This window comes from Platichthys flesus, chromosome 17, assembly GCF_949316205.1.
Source record: "Platichthys flesus chromosome 17, fPlaFle2.1, whole genome shotgun sequence".
Taxonomy (NCBI): domain Eukaryota; kingdom Metazoa; phylum Chordata; class Actinopteri; order Pleuronectiformes; family Pleuronectidae; genus Platichthys; species Platichthys flesus.
The window spans coordinates 9,433,881-9,460,296 of record NC_084961.1 but is presented as its reverse complement, the minus strand read 5'-3'; the positions used below and the strand labels follow the sequence as shown (position 1 = coordinate 9,460,296).

Sequence of the window (26,416 nt, the reverse complement as noted above, 5' to 3'; positions counted from 1 at the left end):
ATTTAATGCAGTGAATTTAACTGAGCGCAACATCAAAGGAGCCGCCCATCTTTTAAAAGCCCTCGACGGGGTAATGTCATTTTCCCCCTCCTCCTAGTTTTATTGCTGGCGGGCTATCATATGCCCAACATTTACCACATATCAGGCCAATATGAACAGCGCAGAGGAAGTTTCCTGTCACACAGTTGGATTTTTTAAGAGTGGGTGAGAGAGGCAGGGGCTGACTGAGAGGGGAGAGAGAGAGATCTACCACTCAAAGCAGCAAGTCGTTATGGAATCAAATCCCACGCTCTATCCCCCACAAGCTGAATCACAATCCTGCATTAGCTGCGATATCACTCTTCGTCCTGCTGCTGCTCTTCTTCCCACCGCCCGTGAGCCAAGCGGGTGCGAGAGGCCAGACGGCGGGGCCCTATCACTCACCGGCACTCTCTCACATCGGCATTACCACGCCTTTATCTCATCTCCTGCAGCCCGGCACGGCCGGCCGCCTCTCGCTCCTCCGGGCTACTTTACTAATAACCCATTCCTTATCAGTCGCCGTGCACCTCTGCCTGTGATCAAAGAGCCAATTAATGGAGTGGGGAAAGGTGAAGCATTCAAATAATGGAGACAGCTGTTTTTCTCTGTTTGAGAAAATCCATTTTGTATTGTTATCGGCTCCAAGCAGCTCCCGCCAGAACAGCGCTTAATTCAAGTCGCTGTCTGCTTCTGCCTGGCTTGATAAGAGAGAGTACGAAAAGACAAGAGAAAGGGGAGATGAGGGGAGAAGAAAAGAGCCCTGGTCACAATGAACTTTATGTATAAGAATGTGGCAGGAATATCACAGCAGTCCAACTCATCCCTGAGCTTTATCAGCTCCAAAGTGGTTCAACTCAGAGATAAAGATGGGGGGGGGGGGGTCATAAAAAAGGCAGAGCCGCTGCAGCCGACAAGCTGCTTTATGGCTTCACTGTCATTCATTTTGAATGGGGAGCAGCTCTTTGAGGCCCAACACAATCTCGTCAGGCAAAAAACCTGAGGTTAGTTAAGAGGTTAATTGTACTGGTGTCAGAGCGGCATATAAATAGCTCCATCAAAGACTCACATCTTAACAGCTTTGTTGTAATTTGTACCACTCCACTTAATTTTAACAGTTCCTTTAGCCCCGTCGGTTATGTATGGTGACATTTTAAAGCGTCGGGTGAAGTTGTTGCACCGGATGTCTAATCAGTCTTTCAGGTGGCGAGGGTGCCTCTTCATAAACTGACGCTTATTTCACATTCTAGCTTCAGTAATGATTAGGTTGATTTGTTTCCTATATTAGTCAGCGAATGGTCGTTTCCAGGATATACTGGATATTAATGGGGTGGGAGGCTCTAGCTGGTTCTCATACTGTCGTCTCCACTGCCAGACCAAACACTAGTCATTTACTTGTCATATCTGATCACTTATCAAATACAGCGGCAGAGCCTACTTGCAGATGGAAATTATATTTACGGACTTAAACATGTGATTTAAAAGGGTCAATAAAAATAGTTTACGGGCAGTCAAACAGGGTCATGGGATTTGAAGACATCCAGACATAGTCAGATTTAATGTATTTAGTGCTAAATTGTAACTGACATCATATTTATGCCTCACTTGCAAAACGTTGACTGAAAATGTGACGTCAACACATTTCCCGTAGATATCATATTTAAAGGAGAGAAATGAAAGGGAAATATATATATTGTGGTATGTTAAGGTATATGTTGCATAGGGTTATGCTGCATGATATTTTCTCTGTGGGTTTTGGTTTAAACTGTACATACTGTACTGTGGGCAATGTGTTAGAATGAGGATGAGGGAAACAGAAAGTGAGTGGGAGGAAATTAAGGAATCATCAGGAAAAAAAGGAGAGAAAAGAATGTTTTAAGTCCACAATGCTTGTGTAGTAGTATCACTGATTACTATAAATGAGTTTCTATCACGTCTTGTGTGAATAAAAACAATTCACCCCTCACATAGCTACATATTCCAGGGCCTTGAAGGCTACTTTAGGCTTGTGTGGTATGACGCCTCCCTAACCATGTCTTAAGCTTAAGTGGGAACGGGCTACAGAAAATTCCCGAAACAAGGCCGAGGTGCACGGCCACTATACTGAAAAAATTAAGGAATGGTGTATGTACTTATCAGTCATACTTTACACAGACAGGCTGGGGCTAGAATGACAGGAATATCTGTGTAGTAATGTGATAAATGAACATGAGTAGCATATATTACAAAGAAAAAGGGCCCCCGCATCAAGCTTTGGGGCACACCTATTTGGTAGAGATGGGTTAAGGATGTTTCCGTATGTATATATATACAGGGATAGATAAAACCTTAGCTAAATAAAATCAAAAGAGGCCAAGATAACCTGCCCACCTAAATACTTCTTGCAAAGCTCACACCTCCAGTTTGTGATGTGGAATGTCTGTTAATGGTTTTAAAGCTAAGCTTAGATAACCTAGATGACATCATCAGAGTTGTACACCTCACCACATGTAAACTGAACTAGGGCAGTGAAATGAATGGAGTGTACTTGCAGATGAGTTGGTGTTGATCTGGATACTATCTATATCTTGGACACTGCTGCTGCAGAGAAAGAACAGGAGTCTCAAAACGTCGAGGCAGGTATTAACATATTTATTACACCGTAAAGAGAACAACAATACCAGAATTATACTGCAAAGTTTCACAGACTGACAGACCATAGTTTACAGCCCAAAAAAAGGAATAAAAAAAGAAACTAAAAGAAAATAAAATCAACAAGAAACCACAGTTCTGACATAGTAGACTGGAAAGCTCTCTAGAGGACACTGACTCTAAGCGATGGAAAGACCGCTCAGCGTCAGCCTACCACTAACCTGTGGTTTTCATGTCTCAATTAAGTATTGCACAACAACTTCAAATCATTTGAACTCTTTTTTTTTCCACAATAAATTTTCTCAAGAGAACGTAAAAAAAAACTCCCACCCTTTAAAGTTCAACTCACTCCCCCAGGTTTATGCTACGGCCTTTGCTGTTCGCTGTTGGCCCCAACTCATTTTCCCAATGTTCCTTGTTAAGTTAGAAATTTAAATAACATTTCCTCCTATTGTGAAAAAACAGGCATGCCTAAATTCATAGCCTTAGTCTTTTTGTTTCTTTGTTTTTTTTATACTTTTTTTATTTATTATTTTTATGAGGTTTTCCTTTTTGTGTATCCCCCTTTTGAATTTACCTCAGCTGACAAGTTGACAAGCACTTCAGCATGTCTTTACAACAGAGAAGAGAAAAGGAGAAAAAGGTGGAGGGGAAACGGGGGAGAAAGAGAGCGAGGGAGAAACAACATTTCTTATCTGTGACCTTAGCTTGAGTCATCGCAAGAGGAATCGACAACACTCTTCATTAAAATCAGCACAATTTTTTAAAAATCTCTTCAAACAATTCAAACTCTTGATGTACTCTAAAAACGCCACAGGCATAAAGGAACATAACAAAAGTTTTTTTTTTCACTTTTTTCTCATTTGTATTCATTTATGTTTCATTTATTTATGAGGTCTGCATTGTTACCAAGTAGTGATATGGTTTTGCAGCTGTATGAGCTTCGACTTTGGGTTTTTTATTTTCCTGTTCTCTTGTGCCCATTTGGTTTCGACTAGACCAGTATCAGCGCCGCGACTGATGCTCTTATCGTGCTGTAAGAGGTAGAGTGAGACTTGTTTGCCACAGAGGAATTTGTAGCAAAACACACATAGAGGAGGGAAGAAAGAAAAAACAAATATATAGAGCTTTTCAAAGAATCAGTGAGCAATAACTTGCATCTTCTTTTTTTTTTTCTTCTTTTTTTTAAACCCAGGTTTTGCCCTGATAATGATGACCACATGTTATTTGTTGTATATTTTCAAACACACTTGTGTTAAAACAGCTTGGCTGTCCCTTCACAGCTTCTGAGGAGTCGCGAGTTGGGTGTCAGACACCTTTTTGGATAGTTCAACCCTTTGAGAATGCAGTGGTGTAGTTTAGTCCGACAAAAAGAGAGGGAGAGATGAAGAAGTACAGAGGGAGAAAACTGCACAGAGCCTTCGTGGGCGTCCACTTGTTCCTTGAGGTCAGAATTTGTAACGCGCTTCTGTGTAGCACCGAGGTGTTTGGGGTGAAAAGCCTTTGTGTGTCAGGTTTAGTGCTCTCTTACTATGGATGAGAGGTTTGTTTGATTTACATTGAAGGTTTACAACAAAGCTGTGACTGATTATCTATCTCAAAAAAAGACATACCCTGATATAAATAAATATAAAACAGCTGTAAATGGCGTGGGTGTGAAAGCCCAGTCTCACATTCACCTCTTTTATAAATAAAGAACTTAACTGCTAAAAGCTAAAATGGGCACTTAATCTGACACTTGTGTAATGAGAAGGTGCACAAACAAGATCAAAACAAATCCCAAGAATTTACTTCAAAAAATGGTCACAGAAGTCGTTAGGGTTCCTGTCACATTAGTTATTATTGCTCCAGTTAAAATGTAACAGTGCTGTGAGACGTTGATTATGTTTAATTCACACCTTCTCATTTCACAATGAAAGACGAGTGTGGTCGGTTTCCAGAAAGATTTCAAATAAACGATTTTATGAACTAAAAGTTTACCTTGTTCTGTGAACGTGAGAACAAAAGCTGCAGAAATAAATAACCAAATGTTTGTGAGAACAAACCTCTGTTGAAAATTGTTTAAATCAGGATTTTGGTCCTTGGTGTCAGTCTTTGGCTGTTTTTGGTGTTTATTATTATTTGTTTGTGTCTCTTGTGTTAATACTGTGTGTAACCTGGTGCTTTGCAGTGTTAAAGCTGTCAATCGGAGTCTACACCTCTGCATTTGGAAAGTTAGTTTGTTAGTTTTTTTTCTTCATTTTTAGTTTTTTTTGGTAGATTTTTAGTTTTTTTCTTAAAAAATAACAAATATTTCACAAACGTTCAGTAATGTGCATGCACTGTCTGTAACTGTAACTATAAAATAAAATAAAACTATATGGCTGCTTTTTGTTAGCATGTTAAGAATCAAACAAAGTGGGTTTGGTGATTTTACATTTTCCCAGCGGCCCCAGACCCGTCCCACCCGCCCCTCCCTAAAATGGATTATGCTATCACTACGTACAAAATGGCTGAAGAGTTATGGCTCTATACCAACAACACAAGTATGCTGAAAAGAAGCATGCCAAAATAACCTCCGTGACAGTGCAATACATTTATGTATGTCCCTTGTACAAAACATTTAGGGTAGCATTCCGCGCAACATGCTAGTTCTCAGAAAAGATCTGGGTCGGACTCAAGTAGCAGCTCTGAGATATAGCTTCTGTCTTTTCTTGAGGACAAAGGGAAGTTAAACTTATAGTAACTACGAGGGATCTACCACCTACACACAGAATACAAAAGCAGCTTGGAAAAAAGATAACACTTTTTTTTGTCTCTTTTTGCACCAGCTAGAGAGCGAGAGAGAGCGAGAGAAAGCGCGAGAGAGCGAGAGAAAGCGAGAGAGAGAGAGAGAAAGAGAGAGAGAGAGAGAGAGAGAGAGAGAGAGAGTTATGAAGGTATTTGAATTGTGAGTGGTTGAAGTACTATGCAGTGTCACAATTGTTCAACACATATACAATAAATAACCATTGATGACACCACTGGACAGAAGTCTTAAACACCATGACATCTATAGAAAAAGAACATGAAGAAAGATGAGAGAATGTTTTTTTTTTTCAGAGGTGAAGGGGAGAGTGTGGGGTGAGTCGTCACACTGTGGACGTTCAGCTCCGTGTGTCCCGGTGTGCTGCTGTCCAGGTGATTTGACAGTCTCACCGGCGGGATGATGCCTTCGCCTGCTGCCGGAGGAGCTTCGCCGGCCCACCGAGCATGCACGTGTGAATTGGAGTCAGTACATCCTCCACATGTGCAGTGGGCAAAGTTTTTTGTATCCTTTTACATGCTTCAGGGAGACGGATTTGTATTTCCCAGCCCACTGACCTGGATATTATTACAAGTGAGAGGGAAATAACATTGGTTGAACAGCTGGCTCTGCTCGCAATCTGCCGCACATCTGCCCGTTTCATGGCAGTCTGTGGACCAGAGATTCAGTCCATCCCTCTCCCCTCTCCAGGCAGCAAATGTATTTATGTCTCCATCCGTCAGCGTCTTTCAGAGTTTTCTAAATCGAATTTCTTTCCTTTTCGAAGAATGCTGATGCCATATTCCGCTAGCTAGTTATATTCCCGTGGTATGTCGTTTGGTAAATCGTCGTCTTGAGGTTGACTAGTCTCATGTCCCGGGTACAGGAAGTAATTAAGTGTTAATTCCAAGGTGGAAAATAAAAACATAAAAAACAGGGAGGTCAGATATATACTGTTCTTGGGTTCACGGCTATCTCTGGTCAGTCTCATATTTACAGGAGAAAATAAGATAAGCTACAATGACAGCAACATTAACAACAACAGGCACAACGACAAACAGACAACAAGAAGAGCAAGTGTAACGACAAAAGGATGTCAATATTTAAATTCGTTCATTCAAAACAAAGAATATCTTTGAGTTTCCTTAAAGTCATGGCAAGTCAATATGACCTGATTATGGACCTCCTCCTCCTTCTATGACTACGCTGCAAGATAGACAGAAGCATTGCCATCTCTCTCTCTGTTAGTCATGTTAGCTTAGCATCTTTGCAAGGCAATGTAGACAGTCATGCTGTGTGTGGGGTTGAGGGCTCTGAGCCCCTCCAGGCCTTCATGCCTCCGTCCTTTGATAGAGTCTCTTAGCGGGGTGTGCCATCCAGGGCGGTGGAGGATGGGGTGCTGGGGGTGGATGAGCGAGGTGTAGCAGCAGGCGGGGTAGCAGCCGGACTCCCGGTCCCACTGCTCGGGGTGCAGGCGGATGAGCTAATGGGAGCGGGGGTCTCTGACCCGGGAACGCCTCCCTGCTGCTGGTTAGCCTGCTGCTGCTGCTGGGCCTGGAGGGTCTGGCCGCAGACGTGGTGGTGCTTCTCCCAGTCCTTGTGCTGGCAGAAGGAGCCACAGTAGCGTGCTGTGTTGCACCCACTGCAAGTCTCACTGGCTTTACGGCCACAGTTCCAGCAGCTCTGACAGACAGAATGAGACAAAGTTAACTAACACATAAAACAATCAACAATCAGACAGAATTGGCTTGTTGAGCACATGAACTTCTGATAATTGGTGAAACTGTAATTTGTTTTATTTTACGTGTCTATTCACAGTTCAACGCCAAAATTAGCAACAGCTATCGGAGTGCCAGTCTGCACTGCTTTTACAACACTTAAGCTTAAAACAAAACCACAGACAGATCAAAAACCCATCTCTCATTACACTTAGGGCCTCTTATATATCTTAGAAACCGCAGGGAGAGCGCGCCGGGGTGGCTGCATATCCACAGGAAACAGGAGGACAAGGTTACAAACAGCTTCTAGAAGTTCTCCTCTGGGGCGCTTCTCTCTCATAAACATCACTCCTGCAATTAATGTCAGATGTGAGCCATACTTCCCGCTCACTTAAGTGATTAAACGTCAAGGTCTACGATGGTGATTAGTAAATTAAAGCTCCTTCCCCTTTTCTCTCAGATGAATTTTCAAAACATGCTAGCTGCTGAAAAAGAAAGCGGAAGGAAGAAAGCGAGGCTAATAGATGCATGATTGACCTTGTTTTGCTTTATTCATCTACCGACTATAAACATACCTTTATTAGCAGGAACATTAAGCTGCAAATAATAAGCAGCCTCTTTAATATACTTGAAAGACATCGCACAGTGATTTATTAATTATCCTCTGTGTAATTCGGGAGTCAATAGAACAGCTGGCAACAAAAGTAAAATCATCGCCATCGAAGGAAGATGCAACGCCATGACAAGACAAGACGATGACATTGGTGGTAATGCACCTTGACGATTGGTTACCCCCGCCAATAAATTGAACAAAGACAGAATAAGAAGACGATGTGATGTGTTTCAAAGCTGAGGGCACAGCTTCTGATGTTGTGAAGTATCTGTGTCTGTGTTCCTACCTCGCTGGAGTCCTCCTGCTGGTTGATTACGGAGATGGCGTCGTCGGCCGCCTGCCGCTTGGCCTCGGCCACCGTGCGCTCCATCTTGGCCCGCTCGCTGCTGATCATCTCGTGAGCCTTGCGCTCGGCCTCCGTCACGGCCTTCTGCAGCTCCGACATGGCTTGACGCTTGACCTCATTCACTGCCTCCTCTGGAAAGAGTGTGGACACAGAGGAAGTCAAGCCTCCGGTACCTGCAACGTAGTTTGTGTCACATCATCCTGTCGTTTGAGCTTCATTTGAAATCAGTACACAGTCTCTCACGTTTTATCTTGGCCTAGGACACCAATGTTACAATTTCTGTATATGAGCCTCTCTCACACAAAGATGTAGAGTGGTTTGTTTGTTTTTTAAATCCCATTCAAAACTACTGTGTCATAGTAGGTTTGAACAGAAAATTGTCACCATCACACAATTGCTTTTACAAATTTGTATGTATATTCAATATCATAGAGAAGACACTTTGTAGTTTTGTTCTGACAAGGATGAGATATATTTCAAATGGCAAAGAAAACTACTTAAGCTATTGTAGTATGTAGCTTTTTTTAATCCCCACATCTCATCTGATTGTTTACTGGGAAAATTAACACAAAAAATGATTCAGGTTTATAAACCGACATCCTCTCTTCTTCATCCCTGCTTCTAATTAGGGAATTCTGAGGACCGTGACTCGGCCATGTTTAATCACTTAGATCCTCTAATGGGTCAATATGTGATGCTTTAATTTAAAAAAAATTATTTTAAGGAGATAAAAGAAGATTATTTTTTCTCTTTTAATTTGAAAAATATCCCAGAGACAACAGCACAAGCCAAATAATCCCAGGTAATCACTCTGAAAATGTGCTCATGAGCAACGCGTTATTTGAGACTTGTTTTGTGGAGTGAATAACCTTGCCGCGCGGGTGTAAGCGGTGGAATTCCAGCCGCACTTGTCAAAGCAAAAGAAGGGCTTTTTGTTTGCTCCCATCAAGCCTGTAACTTGACTAATTGTGTATGCAAATCAGGCAATTTATATTTAAATTATGCATTTCCATTGTGATCCCAGAGGCCCATGCGGTGAGGGGAAGTGGGAAACCGGTAGGACACCGTGCAAGGTGCTTGAATATTTATCACCGACTGTAAACATTTTGCTCATTTAAAACAGATGTATTCACCGCCACACTCCATTGTGTTAAAAATCCTATTTTGCAATCCTCCCTGGGTCACATTTAAATCAGTCACTCCTCAGCCAGAATATGTACAACTGAATTGAGAGGAATAGTATAAATACTGAGAGGAACACAGAGAGGATTTAAACTGACTGTCAACATTATGAAAATTTACTGAATAAAGAAATATACAGCTTTATATCTGATAAATATGCTTAACTTTACTTCATTTCCTCTGTGAAAATTACTCCTGTAATTCAAATGTAAAAACCGATCAGACAAGCAATGTGTGCTTTTCTCAAGACAAACATTTTCTACTCATCCCTACTGCTAAGTTTTTAGACCAGGGGGGGGTCTTGTCTTTAACCTACTGTGCTGCTTGAAATCATGGAAATTGCCCTGGTGCCGTGTGATATATGCCGTGTGCATGGAATTGTGATTACACACCAAATGCCTTAGATGGAAGATCGATCAAAGCTGGTGTGGGGAGCAGAGCACTGGAGAGCAGGCAGGAGTCCCGGTGGTGATACTCAATTCAATTTAAATGCATATTACTTGTTCTGAGTATCTCACACATCATGCTTGGTCAAGCAAGGGGACAAATTCTTTTCTCCAAGGGGTTTAAAAAGCAGATATGCTGTATCACTGACGGTGAATATAAAATGGATTCCTGAAGCGTCTAAACCTCAGCGGGAAAAAAATCTTTCAGTTTTTTCAGGACAGCTATAATGGGGATTGCAGCTGTGCCCACAAGTTTTAAGAATGCTGTTTGTGTACACTAAAAATGTAATAGCAACTAATGAAAGCTGTTAAAGAAACAAATTAGTTTCGATACTTGATCTTAACTGGCTCTCCAAATTTGCCTCGACAATTTTACATCACTTTCTTAAATAGAATAGCTGCAGTGTTTATCGCTGAGGGGATTACAAAAAGTAAAATGACACCAAATCTTTCTACTGTACGGTTAGCAAACCCAGCTGTAATAGCCACTTAAGATCTTTTTTTTGACTAGTGCAATGAAATAATTTTATTACCTGATATTTTGAGGGCATTGAGTGTGATGGAGAAACTTAAAAAAAATGTAAGTAACTTCCTACTGTGTCAAATATAAAAAGTAAACCTGGTACAGTGCTTACGTTTTGTAGATTAAACTCTTGGTGGAATGGGATTTAAAAATAACAAAGAGGGGGATAGATGATGTTGGATGGTGTCAAAGTGAAACTCACCAGCTTTCTTCCAAATCTCTTCCGGGACGTAGCCAGACACAGGCCGGTGCAGCAGCTCCCTGTGGATTTCTGGGAAGACAAAACCACACCAACAACTTAGCAAAGGTTATCAGAGACCGACCATTGTTTGGCAGGACATAATGTAAAAGACTGTAGAACAAATCAGAGCAGAAGCTAGCAGCTTCTCTCTGTCAAATCATACACACTCTCATCTGTGTAAAACAAACTGTAAAGGACCCAGAATTGAACCCTGGGGCACTCCACATTCAGTGTGTACACAATTTGGAAGAAAACTAATTTTTCATGTAGAATCCAAGCTATTTAAGTGAGAATGGAAATTCAGCTTCATCAGGGGATCAGCTTATAAAAAGTATTTGTATGTATATAAAGTTGTTGATTTGATGATTACATATTTAAAGGAAGAAATGAAAATCCCTTACCTGGTGTTGCATTTTCCTGTGCTGCGGGGCTCTGCTGTCTTGGCTGCCCACTAGTGGCGCCCTTCTTCAGCTCTTCGGCGTCACTGTATCTTCGGATCCAGTAGTTGAGCTCCTCTCGGTCGGCCTCCTGGCACCGCCGCAGTACCGTGAGCGAGCGCCGTGTCTTCTCCACCATGTCCATGATACAGTTCAGCAGCTGGGGGGCGATAAGGAGCAGATGTGTCGCTGAGTTTACACATAGATGTGGATGGATTGATTGAAACAGTGGGGATGTGGCGGGGTTTGTAAAATAAAGATGGAATCGTATTATGTTATTCCATTTAGTGGGTCATGAAATAGTGGATCACACCTTATGCTTAACTCATCACTTCAGTCATTAATATATTGGTGTTCATGTGAATGGCTGATTAAGTTTCGATGTCAGATTTCATATAGTTTAAACAATTAGAAAGTGGCAGCATCTTTAAAGTTAAACACTGACGATAAAAAATCACTATTGCAGACAAAAAAAAACATATTTACGTGCCAGCATGAACATATACAGCTCCACTCTATACAAAACGACTTTCGGACCATTAGTTGTGATTTACATGTAATGTTAAATCTTTATTTTGATTGATTTAATTAAACTCAACATTTTTTTAGTCTGTATATGGAACACAAAAACAGATTTTCACAATTTGCCACAGAGACATAAACTTCAATGCACAGTGTCATAAAGTGTATGACAGTTTCGCTCATTTGAAATAACTGAAACGAGGACCTAGGCGATCTCCGCTTCACAGAGACAGAACTAGAGGGTATAGTAATAAAAATGTTATTACTTTTCTTACATGGTCAAGGTGCTTCCACTCCTCGGCCCACTCTCTGTCCGTCAGCCTGTGGTCAATCACTTCCTCCTGCCTGGTCCCTGCATGTACTCCTGTGAGAAAGAGAACGATGGACAAACAGAAAGAAAGATAAACAAAGGGTAGGTCAGTATGACACAGAGGATCGAGGTAACATTACGCCAACACTTGCTTTGCCCTCCCTATTCATCTATTCTTCATTCGGTCCCTGGTTGGCACTATCCCTCCATCCATTTCTTTCTCTTTCTCCCCGAGGCCAGGGCTGAAATGACCGAGCTTCTAGTCCAATAAACATCTATCACAGGGCGAGACATGGTAAATGTCTCCTATTTTTAGAGGAGAGCCAAAGTCATTATTATAGCTTCATCAAGAGTCGGTCTACACAGAGAGAAATGTCTCCAATATGACAACACTCTGCCCAAATGTGCTTCTGCTGTGGACTCTCCTCCATCGGGTTTAGGTTTATCCACATACTAACCATTATATACCAAGAACCAATGAGCTTCCACTGGGCTGAAGTGGATCATGAATGATTTTCGGTGTAATAAAATTCAGATATTATCATACAAAGAGGAGAGAAGCTTGAGAAATGACGTAAAAGGTTGTAACTGTTGTCAGCCCTTACATTTCTTACACAAAATCCTCCTGGTAATAATACTGAATAGGAGCTTTGAGACTGTTCAGCATTGTGGGATTAGTTATTTATCTCTTCACAAACACGTACACACACAAACACACAAACACACCATCCCCCACGTCCTCACCGATGGACCTGGCTCTCTCCCGGACCTCCCGGTGGTTGGAGGCCGAGTGTCTGTAGTTGTCTCGGTAGTGATGGGCGATGGCCATGTCGTCCAGCCTGTAGTGCTGCGGGGGGATCGGGCCTGGGTGGGGCAGGCCGTTGGGCTGGTAGGAGAGCCCGTTGGATGGGCTGAAGCGCTGGGCAGGGCTGATGGTGCAGGGCCGTTTGTTGGGGTGAACGTCTGGGTGCAGGGCGCCATCTCGCTCGAAGCCATTTTCTTTGGTTCTGGGTGGAGACGGAGGAAGATGAGGTTTGAGTTTGTATTTCATTTTCTCCCAGTGGGAGGGACAATAGTAAAAAAATTCTTGGCTGTTGTTTGCGATGACAGCTACAGGATTCTTGCGCTTCAATAGATGAGGAGGAAAGAAAAAGGGAATAAAAGAAGAGGAGTGGACAGGAGGACACAGGCATCACACAGCGTGATGTTGATATCCCACCTATTTTGTTAAAAAATAACTGATTCCAAATTTGTTTGTGCGCTATTACAGAAAAGAGCCAAACATGTCATCACAACAACTGCGCCGGTCCTTTGTGATACGGGAAAGATTGGAATTAAATCTCAGACAAAGGAACTTTCATATAAAAGATTGTTTTTTGGCAATCGTCGTGAAAACCCTTTCATTGAAAACATGGCCATTCATATATACACACACATACAACACTAAAGCTTGAATGTGTGTGTGTGTGTGTGTATGCTCACAAAAATCTCAGGTACACACATACATACTCACACAAGTAGCTTCCAGGGGATCAGGTGGATTTTTGTCAGCCTGCTTCAAAAGATTAATGTGGCCAGGTGTGTTTGTGTGTGTGTGCCTGCTTGCACATGTGTGTCTGTCTGTGTGTGTGTGTGTGTGTGTGTTCTTAGCTTTGTCGGTTCACAGTTAAATCTTGCCAACCTCCCCCGACTATCTGCAGTTTCCTCTCTCTCTCTCTCTCTTCCCCTCTCCTCTTCCTCTCCCTCTCCGATGAACAGATTGAACTTCTTAATGAGCTGTTTTTATGGGCTCCTAATGCTCATCCACAGCTCTCCATATGCTCTTTCCCTCCATCCGTCCGTCTCTCCCTGCCTCCCTTGACTCATCCATCCATTCCTACCCCCCACACCCCCAACCACACTCTTATCTCCCTGGCTCTCCTGCTGCAACACTGTTTATATCCGCAGGCACTGGAGTCCATGCAAACACATACGCTCGCCGTCATGGACCCAATGCCGTCATGTGTGTGCACATAATTTAGCTATTATAGATAAATACATGTTTTCTATTAAGGGGGGTGTGGATCAGGAGGTGGAGCAGGTCGCTCAGTCCCCGGAAGGTCAGTGTCCTTGGGCAAGGCACTGTGGCCACGTCCATACCGCTCAACAATTTTACAATGATACAACTGCTAAACAAGCTTTGATTCAAGCATGTGAGGTCACATGATATGCATTTTCAGGCGTGTCAGTATGAACGGGGATTAAAGCGGATACGTTGCTAAAACTCTTGTGTGGACAGAGATTGTTTTAGTTTGATTTATCATCATCGTATGGAAGTAGCCTGAGACCCTTATTGTCTCAGAATGTGAATATGTTGAAATAGTGTAGGACAATATATAAAGGCACTGTATGAATGAGCGTGAGGCTTCTTGACAAGAAGGAAAGTGTTTCAGAAACAACTTACCAGCCCGATCTGTAATGTTCTAAAAATACGCTATATAATTCTGAATTTACCATGCAGGCTTTTGCAGTACACAGTAATTTGTGCACTCGCAACTTATAACTAACAAAAATATCGGCTTTTGTTAGAGAACTTACAGAACACATTATAAGGGGAATTTATCTTTCACCTAAGCATATTGTACTGTGATATTCCGGCTCTAGTTTCTGCAGTGCACAGTATTAATAAGGATCCATTGACGGTGCAGTGTTGTCTGTAATTAAGGATTCCCATTCAGATTCCAGTATTCTGAACCAGGGCTCCAATAAGTGGGAATGCGCAGCAGAGGTAAGCAGAAAGCAGAGGTGCTTAGCCAGCCGTATTGGTGCTGGAGCCTCATCTGTATGTGTTATCAGCCCATCTCCCTAGGCGCACACACACACACACACACACACACACACACACACACACACACACACACACACACACACACACACACACACACCCAAACTGTACAAAGGTGTGTATGAACCTTCCTTACACTTTCACACTGGATAGTCAATTCCTGTCCACACTCACACACACCACATCTTCTCACTGAATACAGATGCCTACTTACTTTTCCCTCTCCCCCCATATATTCGCTCCCTCTCTCACACATATACACACACATCTCCCCTAAGCTCGCTCCCCTATGCACCAGACGGCCTGCAAATATGCAGGTTTTACAGAAAAACTCTGCCCATCTGACTGTTGGGGGAAAAAGAGGTGAGAATTATTAATATTGCGTTCAGCTTTTTTGTCCCTCAGCAGATATAAAAATTACATTTTCCTCTCCGCTGCCTGTATTAACATTTTAGACCCGCAGGAATTACTCTTTATTTCAGAAGACCTGGGACACATTGTACTTTGCAGCAGAGGCACAAACTCACAACAAATACCAACACACTTTCTTTCCAAGAAGTTAAGGCTTAATAAAAAAGTATTTGTATGAGTTGTGCATATCTAACAGCAAAGGTAAAACTCTGGATGCAGATTCTTCAGTTTAGTTTTTGTCGTGTTGCACATTTCTACCACACAACATTCACTGCGGCCTGGGAATAAGCCACACCGTCTTAACCATGCACAAATGATTTACGTCGGTCTGGAAGTATTTCTGCTTGTTTTCATTTTCTGCTGCTTCAAGGGGGGGGGGGGACTGTTGGAGAGAGGACAAAACTCGTTTACACTGCTGCGTGTTCCTGGAGGCAACATCTCACCGGTCGTCCATTAGAGCTGGGAACATTGAGTCATAACCCAAGTCCATGACAACAAATGATTGTAATGATCTGGCGGGGGGGGCCTGACTTCAAGCATGGAATTAAATGAGCATTTAGAAATCTGAATCATACACAACCCAGGAAGTGCTCATACACCCACACTATACATTAAGACACGGTTGTCGCCTATCTTTTTTTTTGTCCTCAGGGTGTGTTTGTGTGTGTGTGTGTGTGCGTGTGTGTGTGTGTGTGTGTGTGTGTGTGTGTGTGTGTATCCAGGTCTTTCCTATCTCTTCCTCTCCTCAGTTCTGCTCCATTAAACCCAGGAGCTGGCAGCCGAGGTGTCCAGCGGAGCACGTCATGAGGCCTGGTGGCTCTCTGACAGACTCTTCCCTCATATACATGAACACATTACACTACTGCCTTGTTCTAACCCAAAAGTAAGATTCACTTGGCACCACAAATCCAATTTCCAAAGTGCCTCCGACTTCCCGATTCACCCACCTGTCTGGCGTCCTCCTCTTGCCGTTCTCGTTGACGTCCATTAGGAGTTCGGAGGAGTCCACAGGGGAGGTGGTGCTGGTGTCCAGCAGCAGCTGCTCGTGCTGGGCCAGGTACTGGGCCGGGTTCTGCTTGGCCAGCCGGGCACAGTGCAGCAGCTCCCTCTGGAGAAGCGGCAGGTTGGCCTACGAAGAGAAACAGCACTGGATTATTAGCGGAAGGTGTTTTCTGTATAGGAAAAGTATTTGTACTAAAATATCTTTGTGGCCCGATCTTGTAGTGAAAACGTTGAAATGGAACTTCAGTGATACAATGCAAATCAATTGTGCACAGACACAAATTGATGCAGACGTTATTAAGTCAACTTACGCTGTGAAATGAAGAAAAATGCACTAAACAAAATATAAAAAAGGTTATTGATGAAAGATAAAATTAATCAAACTGGTGCAACTCAAATTGTAAAGCTCTACAAAATGGAATTGAGGTTATTTTTGAGAAATACTGCATATCTGATAACACATAATAACTTTACTATCAGTAGGAACATAAAGTACAAAGCTCCCAGACAACATGTTATTATAATAATACATATATAAAGATGTTTTTCTACAGTTATTTTGTTCCGAATACATCAATTTGAGGTAACAACAGATCCATTTCCTCCCTGTTATCCGACCCCTTGTTTGCTCATTACCACTGAACCAGGACCTCTTCCTGTGATCTCAGGTGCATTAACACTGCCTCTATACGGCGGGTCCACTTTTTCTTTTTCTTTTTAGGCGCAGCAGCGATTTTCCATCTCTTTGACATAACAGGGGGGTCCGCTTTCTTGTGCGGAGTTACGGGTCATGCAGGTACGCGAGTGTTGACTTCAAACGCGTCTGATGGGGGGGGGGCGTTGTGAGGCAACGAGATGAAAGCGTTGCGTCAGGCAGGCTCAGAACGCGAGTGGGGGGCTATTTTGGCGGAGGTACATCACAGGAGCCCTTTGAGGGGCCATCTTTGTAAGTTTCAGGTCCGATAATCTTTGTTTTGTCCTCAATACCCATAATCTCTCTCTAAGTCTCCTCCTTATTTTCTACTTTCCTCCTTTTCTCCCATTTTGTAATCCTCTCCCTGATTTAGGATTTTATTCACTCCTTCATCCGTTTCTTTCCTCTTGTCTCGCTTTATCTGACGAATTTTGACTAGTAAATCTTTGCCGACAAAAATAAAAACTCACAAAACACAACCATGATTTCTTTAGTGGTATTTATGTTTCATAATCACAAAAATAAATCTCTCTCCAGTAATTGGCTGTAAAGGAAATGCCAAACACTGGCCTTCACTTTACCTGCCTGAGTTAATGGTCCGTTAATAGTTTATGATCGTAATTACCCTCGGAGAAAAAAAGCAGCATAAAATAGATTGCTTTGACCCCGGTGAACTCATCTTTCATTAATTAGAGGTCATCCTAATTGCCAGAGATGCGGGAGGCATTAACAAAAAGACTGAGTCAAGGAAAGCAGACCGCTGATGAGACCGGATCCTTCTTCACATGACAAAGTGCCCAGATCTGCTTCTGTACAGTCCCAGTAACCAACATCTAGTTGCATTAAGGGAAAACCTCAAGTAGTGTTCGCTCAGCGGCTGAAATCTGCTCCGGATGATTTATGGAGAAAATGTTGGAACTGTCACTTTGTCAAATGGAGCCAAAAAAGAAAATCAGAAAAAAAAGCCGCGCACAGGATAAACTGCATTTAATCATCTTTCTCTCACTGTGTAATTTGCTGGAGAATCGCTCCTTTGCACGTCTGGATTGTCCTTTTATTCAATTATTTCCTATCACCGCTCTCTCTTGTGTTTATTCCTCCGTGTCGCAGCACGTCTCTCTCACTCCTGCGCGGCTCAAGAAAAACAAACCGCTCGACGGCCAAGACGGGAACGAGAAAAGCACAACTTGAAAAAACCAGAGACAACACAACGATACGTCTGAAGCCAGTTGTCTCGTGTGACGGGCGTCCCGCCAGCCCATCACGTCACTGGGGCTGTGCGGTTTATGATTGCCTCCTTCCAGTAAAGAGTCCCAACCAATTTGTGGTTTTGTATCAAGAGAAGGGGGAAAGGAGTTGAGTGGGATGGGTGGGTGGGTGAGGATGGTAGGGGGGGGGGGGACTGGAAGGGTCGGCTCAGTCTAACATTAGCGGAATGAAAGAGTCTGAGCCCTGACACGCATTGTTGCAGCTGTGCTTTGACGCACCTATAAAAGCTCCCCCCCACACCTCCAACCGCTCTCTGCTACCATATGGTAGCTGGCATTAAAGGCCCCGCAGTGGGGAGACACTAAAATTAGACTGGGGAGAGAGAGAGAGGTAGAGAAGGAGCGAAGGAGGAGAGAAAAAAAAGAAAAAGAAAGAGTTGCATCTTTGATTCCGCAGCCATCCCGGTGATTCGCTAACCATCTGTCGAGGGGACGAGGAGGGACGGAGGGACTGGAGGATGGATGGATGGAACGCGGTGGATAAACAGGTACAGGAACGGGATACAGAGAAATCAGGAGGGAAGTTAGGAGGAAAGATGAAGAGATGAAAGAAAAAGATAATGGAAAAGTAAGGGAATGACGTGAAGAAGGAGAGAGCGAGGACACACACTCCCTCTTTGTGTCGTTAACAGCCAGTGATGGAGGTTCTAGTGGGACCCATTTGTACCCCCCCCCCCCCGCGCATCCGAGGAGGACCTCGGTGGATAATATAAGGTTGTGAATGTCAGCTCACACGCGCGCACATCTGCATATTCACAGACACCAGATATTGCACAATGGTTGGTCTTCTAAAATTACATTTGCTTCGCGACCGTCACAAACGGAAACGGCAGCGTACGGAGGGACAGATAACAGATGGAGTGAAGATAAAGAGGAATAAAGAGAGAGGAATGAAGAAGAGGGTTGAAAGGAAACTGATTCAAAAAAAAAATGCGTAAGCCTTTTAAATCATGCTGACTTTCCCACTTGACACAAAATGGTCACCGCTTCACCCGATATAAGAAAAACCAACATCCCACTTCATTTATTCCTCCGACTGGAATGAAGAGACGTGAGGTGCACTGCTGAGTGAAGGAAACAAGGTGAGCGGCAACGGATGGGCCGAGGCAAGGTCACGACTGGATGCTCGAGAGAGAGAGTGCTCAGCCCTCTGTAATGTACCTTGTTAATGGCTGGAAAAGGGGAAATACGCGCTGAAAATGTGGCTTAGTGGGATGAAGAATCGATGACAAAGCCGGGGGAGAAAGAAAAGAAGGAGGCTGGAAAGCGAACACAAGAAAGGGGACGTTGTCCTCGTGCCAAACCCACATCGCTCTGTTCCAGCACATGTTCAGCTAAGTTTCCTCCAGAAATAAAGAAAAACAACTTCTTTCCAGTTCAAACAGTGAACAGATAAATTATAGCCGGAGGAAGAAGTTGCCAACTCTAGGTTTAAAAAAAAAGAGGGAACTACAAAGTGTGACTTGTGTATTTCATTTAGAGGAGAGGCTAAAGCAGCTTTCAGACATGCAATGACATCTGGAGATATTCCTGAAAATATCCAGAGGGGCCGTGTTTGAGAATGCACATGTCCGAGTCAGTTGCTCTGGATATTTTCCGGAACGGTTCTTGCCAGGCGCCCTGGCATGTTGTCTGGAAAATGTCTGAGTGAGTCCGTGTGAGGATACAGCAGGAAGACGTCCAGAGAATCCGCAGCGAGCGAGTGGACACGACACAGATAGAGGACGCAGATGAAGATGTCAACGTGATTCACGAGTTTTCGGGAATGCGGCCCGACGCCTGTGTGGACGTGCTCTCGTCTGAATACTTCTGACATTTTCATGATGTTGTGAACGTATCATTTTTTGGACATTTTTGTCTGCTTACGACCAAAGAAATAAAAAATATAAATTACGTAACAGGCAAAAAAAATTCAGAGAAACAGATAAACAGGAAAAAACATAATTATAGGAGAGAGATAAAGAGAGACTCTAAAAATAAGGAGTAAACTGGAATATAAATATCACGTGCTGCCTAAATGTTTTCCAGATTAGGTTGATGAGGCAGACTATGAGTGTGTACTTTGAATGTGTACCTTCAGAAAGGGGATGACAAAGGGTCGCAGCGGGAAGTTGGTGGCTTCTTGGAGCTTGGAGTGAAATTCTTCGATGGTTAGCGTGGAATTCTAGAGGAGAGAGAGAGAGAGAGAGAGAGAGAGAGAGAGAGAGAGAGAGAGAGAGAAAACACATGAATCCATGTGGAAGGCATTAGGTGATAATATTACTTATTGGAAGCTAAGCTATATCCTGGCCTGGAGTGAACGTTTTTTTTTTTTTTTTTTCAAATAGGAAGCACATGTGCAGGCCACAGTGAAGAGAGCCGCAGAAAGCAAAGACACACATCTCCTGCAATTAACAAAACAAATAGAAACGCAGGAGTCACATCATTGAAAAACATGTGGGTTCATTTTAAACCAAGCATAATCTTTTGGAAAAACATGTCTTTCATAATGAGTGTTAGTGGACTTCATCATTGGTTTTTGATGTGTCTAAAAATGTGATGGCAGTTGCGGGCTTTTCAGTCTGTTTTCACATTAGCTCACACACACACATTCACACACACACATGTTTTCTGTTGCGTACATGTAATGGCATCCTTGTCCTTATCAACCCAGTCTATGAGAGCCTGTCACACTGGTGCCATGAGGCTCCTCGCCTGTGTTACCTCAGACTAACTGTCTCCCCCAACGTGACTGAAATACCTGCGTGAAGTGGAGCAGGCGGTAGACGGGGCGCTGGCTTGTATGTTTAGCGTGTGCGGTTACAAATAGGAGAAGCGTCCGTGTGTGTGTTTTTTTTAAAAGTGGGTTATGGATTTCGGTTTGTCAGCCAGCTCCCCCCCCCCCCCCCCCCCCCCCTTCCCCCCCCCCCCACACACACACACGCAAGGTTTTACTTTTCTTCTTTGACTGTGCCTGACAAGACGGCAGCGACACTATTTTTAATTTTCAACGTGAAGTATTCCGAAGCTGCAGAGACATCGGGAGAAAGAGGGAGAAAGAGGAAGAAAGAGGAAGAAAGAGGAAGAGAGAGGAGGAAAGAGGTGAGCGTGCACATGGGAGAACAATCGGCTTCATAACAAGCAAAAAAAACAAACAAAAGGGGGGGAAAAAAAAAAATCAAGCGAGACGGGCAACATAACAAAAAAAGAAGAAAAAAAGCTGCAGATATTCCTTTTCTCCTCCCCCCCCTCTCGCAGCCTCATTTCCCAGACCTGAATTTTGTTACATTCAGCCTTACATCTGTTCGCCCAGATTGCGTCGGGGCTGTTCTTGACAGCCAGTGAAACCTCCCGAGCCTCCCTCTCTGCAGCGCACAAGCAGCTAATTAACAGTGTCACTCTCTTCAATGAGGCGGGGGGGGAGGGACGGAGGGAGAGAGAGAGAGAGAGAGAGAGAGAGGCAGAGAGACACCGGGGGTGGTGAAGTGGGGGGGGGGGGGCAAGCCAAAAGGACACAGGAGAGCCACGTGCATGCGTAGACGGTGAGAACAAATAAACACGGTGGAGCCAAGAAGGAGGCTATGCTCTGTGTGGCTAATTAAAAGAATTCCTCCCTCCGTCTCCTCCGCCTCCTCCGCCTCCTCCGTTCTGCACGACGTTCAATCACTCTTTCTGTATTCCCCTGCTCGCCCCGCTCACATTTCTCCCTCAGATCACACAGACGTGCGGTAAATATTTAGATCCGCCCGTGTATTTTACACCGAGAGCTCCCGGTGATGTGAACCTCGATAGAACCGTGTCAGCCGGGCTGCAGAAATGTCCCTGTCTCATCAGGCCTCTGTTTGATTGAATGTAGTTTGATGTCTTGCTGTTACTGATGGAGAAATCTCTGGTGAGGAAGACGTCTCTGCACACGCTGTAATTTCAACATTCCATGGGTCCAGTTGTTATTCCATGAACACTGAACACGTTGCTTTTAAACTCTACGATTGGTATTTCATTTGGCTGTCGAACATCACACTGTCTTTATTCTCTGCATCTCAATTTGTTCGTCCTCTTCAAGCTACAACCGTTTTTTTTTTTTTATTGCTATTCAATGTATTTATTCGCTAAATAACTACGAATAAATAAGTACAACCGGCTGAGTCAGACGTTTATTCGGGAAACCTGCGCAACCTCAGGTTTGATGTTAAAACCGAGAAGCTTAATCCTTATCGCCTCGTGCCTGTTGTATTACACTTTAAATAAATGGAACACAGTTAAATCCAGAGTGGAGCAGGTGAATAAAAATGGCAGTTTGGTGATTTGATTGGTCGGTCTTTGTAATCGTCAACAACACACGTTCGGTGTTTGGTGTGGGAATGAGGAAAGGGCTGTGAAAGTACATGTGCAAATCTCTCCAGGTGTTTGTTTTACTCTCATCTCTCAAGGAGCAGATGCGTGAGAGTTTTTTTTTTTTTTTCGCGCAGGAAAATAAAACAGTGAATATAACCCCCCCCTGGTGGTTTTCATTAGCCGCGTTAAGTCGCTTAATCCCTCATCTCTGTGACTTACAACTAACCTGACACTGTTTAAAGTGTTTTTTTTTTTTTTTTGGGGGGGGGGGGGGAATTCAATAAACCCTTTTCCATCTGGCTCTTCAGGTACGTGGAACAAATGGTCAGAGTCATTCTCAAATAACCCACTAATTGAATTCACTTAGTCCTGCTCAGGTTAGACCGGGTGTCAGCTTTCACTCAAGGAGCCCTTTGAACTGCAGCTCACACACACACACACACACACACACACTGACACACACACACCCACACACACACACACACACACACAGTAGCTACTCACCACTAGTCCCAGCACCAATGTGCGGACCCGCTCGCCGATCTCAGGCGAGATGTCGTTGCCAAACTGCTGCAGGGTCGTGAGGAAGCGCTTGAGCTTGCTGAGCTGCCGGGCGCCACAGGCCGGCGGCAGCTGCTGGTTGGCCAGCGAGGACGAGGAGGACGAGCTGGGGCCGTTGCTGTACCCGTTGGGGGGGGACGGGGCGCCGTTGAGCGCCGTGGGAGAGTGGCTGCTGCCATTGGTTACTGCGTGAGACAAGGACACACACGTGCTATTATCAAGAGACAGAACGGGCGAAGTGAGAACGATCGTGTTTTGGGTAAACACCATTCCCGTGGAAACAAACTGCTGTGCAAAAGGGGGACTCTGAAATTTTGTGTTTGCCCCGAAAATAAATCAGGAGATTACAACTTAAAACCCCGACTGGCTAACGGCAGCATGGGGTCAGCGTCGTGGAGAGTCAACCACTGATTCCAAAATGGGTTTACATTCCACTGCAAACGTTCACAACACTCCACATTTGTTTCCAATCGTCCCGACTCGTTTGATCCTCTGCGCCGTCCTCTCATTAAAAACATATTTCTGCACTCGGCGACACGTTGCCTCGCTCCACCTCCTCCTCCCTCTCCCTCCTTTCCCTGCAGTCTAAACAAGCGGGGACAGCCCCCCCGTCTCAGCAGCGCACGCCAGCAGTGTTGTGTGTTGTGTGTTGTGTGTGTATGCGGGTGTCTTTGGGGGGGGGGGGGGGGGGGGGGGGGGGAGTTGCTGTACAAAGAAATACAAGGCGGCATTAAAGCTTTCTCTCTAATGAGATTAGGGTTTGACTAGCGATCCACTCACCCCCCCTCTGGCCGCCGTCCAAAGCCGCCACTGCAAAGAGAGGAGAGAGGCGAGATGCTCAAACTGCATCTGGTAACAATTACGTCGCGGGGGGGGGGTGGGGGAAATCAAAGCGCACGGCTTTGTTAAGACCTTCGGCATGCGTAATGAGAGAGACGGGCCCTTTTCCCCCTTTCTCGTCGCACGGAAGCCCCCAACGTTTAATTGCGGAGTGTGAGTGTTTGCGAGGGGAGACGGATACAAAGAGAAAGAGAAAGCGGGAACGACAGATGAAGAAAGGGCGAGTGAGAGACCGAGAGAGAGAGAGAGAGAAACAAAATAACGCCCCTTGTTGCCCGAGAAGCAGAGCTTTGCGAATGCAGAATTGAAGGTTTTTGAAACCGCAGGCGCCTTTGATTCCGTGATTCTAGTGCCTCTTCATGCAAGTGGTTAAGTGTGCCCTTCTGAGTGAATACCCCGGGTGGGATTGGCTCGTCGCGGCCTGTGTTCGGCGTCGTGGCGGCGCTCCAAGGGGGTTTGTAAGCGTGGGCGTTGATGAACTCGTCGGGGGGGGGGGGGGGGGATTGGCCGGGGAATGACGGCAATTTGGAGAAAAAGCTCAACGCAAATTGTGAAGAGCGTGTCATGATGTCGATGTTTTCCCCTTCATGCACGACACCATTGAGCGTCGCGTATCTTTGCACGTGCCGGTGAGAGACCCTGCCTCGTGCTTTCCACACGACTGGACTGCAACAGCAGATGTGTTTGGTGTTTGGTGATAACACGTTGGCTGGATTCGATTCAGATGTTCCCAGCGCACGAGTCGCCACATTCATGAACAGCAGCAGCAGAGTCGCCAGCAGGTGGTTCGAGGGGGAGAGCGTGCGTACGGAGTGCACGAGCGTCGCACCGCAGCTCCCCCCCCCCCCCCACAGTGGTCAGGCTCGGGCGACAAAAGCACTCTGGTTAGGGTTATGGAAAGGTGGTGGTTTTGCTGAAGTGTCAACGTGTCGGCGTGGCCCCTGTGAAGGTTTGTCTGTGTTAAACAATGTTCAGAAAAAGATCACAATGTTTTCTGTATTGCAAGATCAGATATTTTCTATATTTCATAATTAATACAATGACAATATGTCAGCACTTATTTGACCACGTTACATATTTGCAGTTGCAGATTAATTGAATAGAAACATCCTGTGGAGGAGACAGGGTGGAGGGCGAGTGTCTCTCTGCTCTGTTTCACCTTTTAGAACCCGGGGTGACCTTCCCCTCTGCTGCTGTATTGCACAACCCCTTAACACACAGTGGAACTCTGAACGCCGTCTCTACTCACAGGTCGTGGGGGTGTAGGAGCTGTTGCGTGGCGCTCCCTGTGTGCTGGGTGGGGGCGGCATGGTAGGGGGGGTCAACCTGGACTGTGTCTTGACGTCCGCAGGTGAGTCGGGCATGGTGGAGCGCTTCCCAGTGCGATCTGGAAGAGGACAGCAGAGGGAAAAGATTATAGCAACAAACCAGTCACCGCAATTAAACACAGGGAATAAACAGCATTTCAAGGCAACACAGCCCAGCACGAGCTCAATCCTTATTCTCGCAGTGGCAGGATTTAATATAACAACAACGAATTTTGTAAGGTGTCACACACACACACACACACACACACACACACTCACGCACTAGATGTGGAAATAGATGGCTCGCCACATCATATGGTCTTTCCCCTATGACACTGATGCATTATGCTCAGGCTGTCAAATGAGGAACGGGAGAGAGAGAGAGAGAGAGAGAGAGAGAGAGAGAGAGAGAGAGAGAGAGAGGAGAGAGAGACCCACAGACAGACGCCCGAGAGACGAGAGGAAATCTGCAGCGGGCGCGGGTCTCATTCCGCCACCATCTGTGCCACCCTGCATGCCCGCTGTACAGAGCGGCGACAACACCCCCCCCCACCACCCCCTCCCCTGCTAACGACTGCAGTGCTCATTACACACACACCCACACACACACACGCAAACACACACACACACACTTGTGCCCCTAATGCTTGTATCTCTGGAAAGTATAGTCACATCTGTTCGGGACAGGATCATGGCAGACAGGCGTCTTCTCCGAAAAAAAAAACAAAAACATCAACTAAAATATATCAAAGATAAACCATCCAAAACCAAACCCTGTGTATCGGATGACACGGCCATTGTCACCCAATTAAGTCGCTTTGTGCTCAGCAGATAACGCAATCACATCAAACGTGTGAGAACAGCAACACAACATTATCAGAGTGGTGCGAGCAGTGCGAGGGCTGTACTGTGCAGGATAAGACACGCGCTCGCACACACACACACACACACACACACACACACACACACACACTCACACACACACGCACACAACAAACAGGCCTATCGCAGAGTCAACAGTCCATTATCAACTGTCTCTGTGGCACATTGTGAGGAGGAAATTATAAAAAAAACAAAAAGAAAAGAAGAACGATTTTTAGAGGGTGGAGGTTGAAACGTAGAGAGAGGAGCGAGGGAAGGGAGGAGCAGCGAGGGAAGCAACAGTACTATCAGTGACATTGGAAACTTGGCGCTATAATCATTAGGACACACACACACACACACTCATTAATCGGGGGGGGGGGGGCACATTCCTCTGGTGGCTATGCATTTTTCTTTTTTACGTGATGAACATGCATCCTGTTATTTTTGGTACGTGTGTTTGTTTGTATCTCCTCCCTGAATGTGCGTGTTTTAAAACCACACTGCAGACAACCTGATTGTGAGTGCCCCTCTGTGCCGTCTGTTTGCCTCCACGCTGCCAAGTTTAGACAAAATGAAAAGA

At 44.7% G+C, this 26,416-nt stretch overlaps 1 protein-coding gene across 4 annotated transcripts in view; it reads right to left on the bottom strand.

The window, feature by feature from the left end:
- Nucleotides 1-5,107: 5,107 nt before the first annotated feature.
- runx1t1 (RUNX1 partner transcriptional co-repressor 1) overlaps nucleotides 5,108-26,416 on the bottom strand; it is a 53,128-nt gene continuing 31,819 nt past the window's right edge. The window contains exons 2-11 of one of the 4 annotated variants that reach the window (XM_062410495.1): nucleotides 24,915-25,052; nucleotides 22,769-23,010; nucleotides 20,025-20,114; nucleotides 15,934-16,115; nucleotides 12,478-12,758; nucleotides 11,708-11,805; nucleotides 10,884-11,079; nucleotides 10,444-10,512; nucleotides 8,031-8,263; nucleotides 5,108-7,096 (exon numbers count right to left, since the gene is read on the bottom strand). In XM_062410495.1, coding sequence (XP_062266479.1) covers nucleotides 6,773-7,096; nucleotides 8,031-8,263; nucleotides 10,444-10,512; nucleotides 10,884-11,079; nucleotides 11,708-11,805; nucleotides 12,478-12,758; nucleotides 15,934-16,115; nucleotides 20,025-20,114; nucleotides 22,769-23,010; nucleotides 24,915-25,052 — 1,853 coding nt within the window. In that variant the 3' untranslated portion in view covers nucleotides 5,108-6,772. The remainder of the gene's footprint in view (nucleotides 7,097-8,030; nucleotides 8,264-10,443; nucleotides 10,513-10,883; nucleotides 11,080-11,707; nucleotides 11,806-12,477; nucleotides 12,759-15,933; nucleotides 16,116-20,024; nucleotides 20,115-22,768; nucleotides 23,011-24,914; nucleotides 25,053-26,416) is intronic. The other 3 variants (XM_062410496.1, XM_062410497.1, XM_062410498.1) reach the window with 3 other exon arrangements.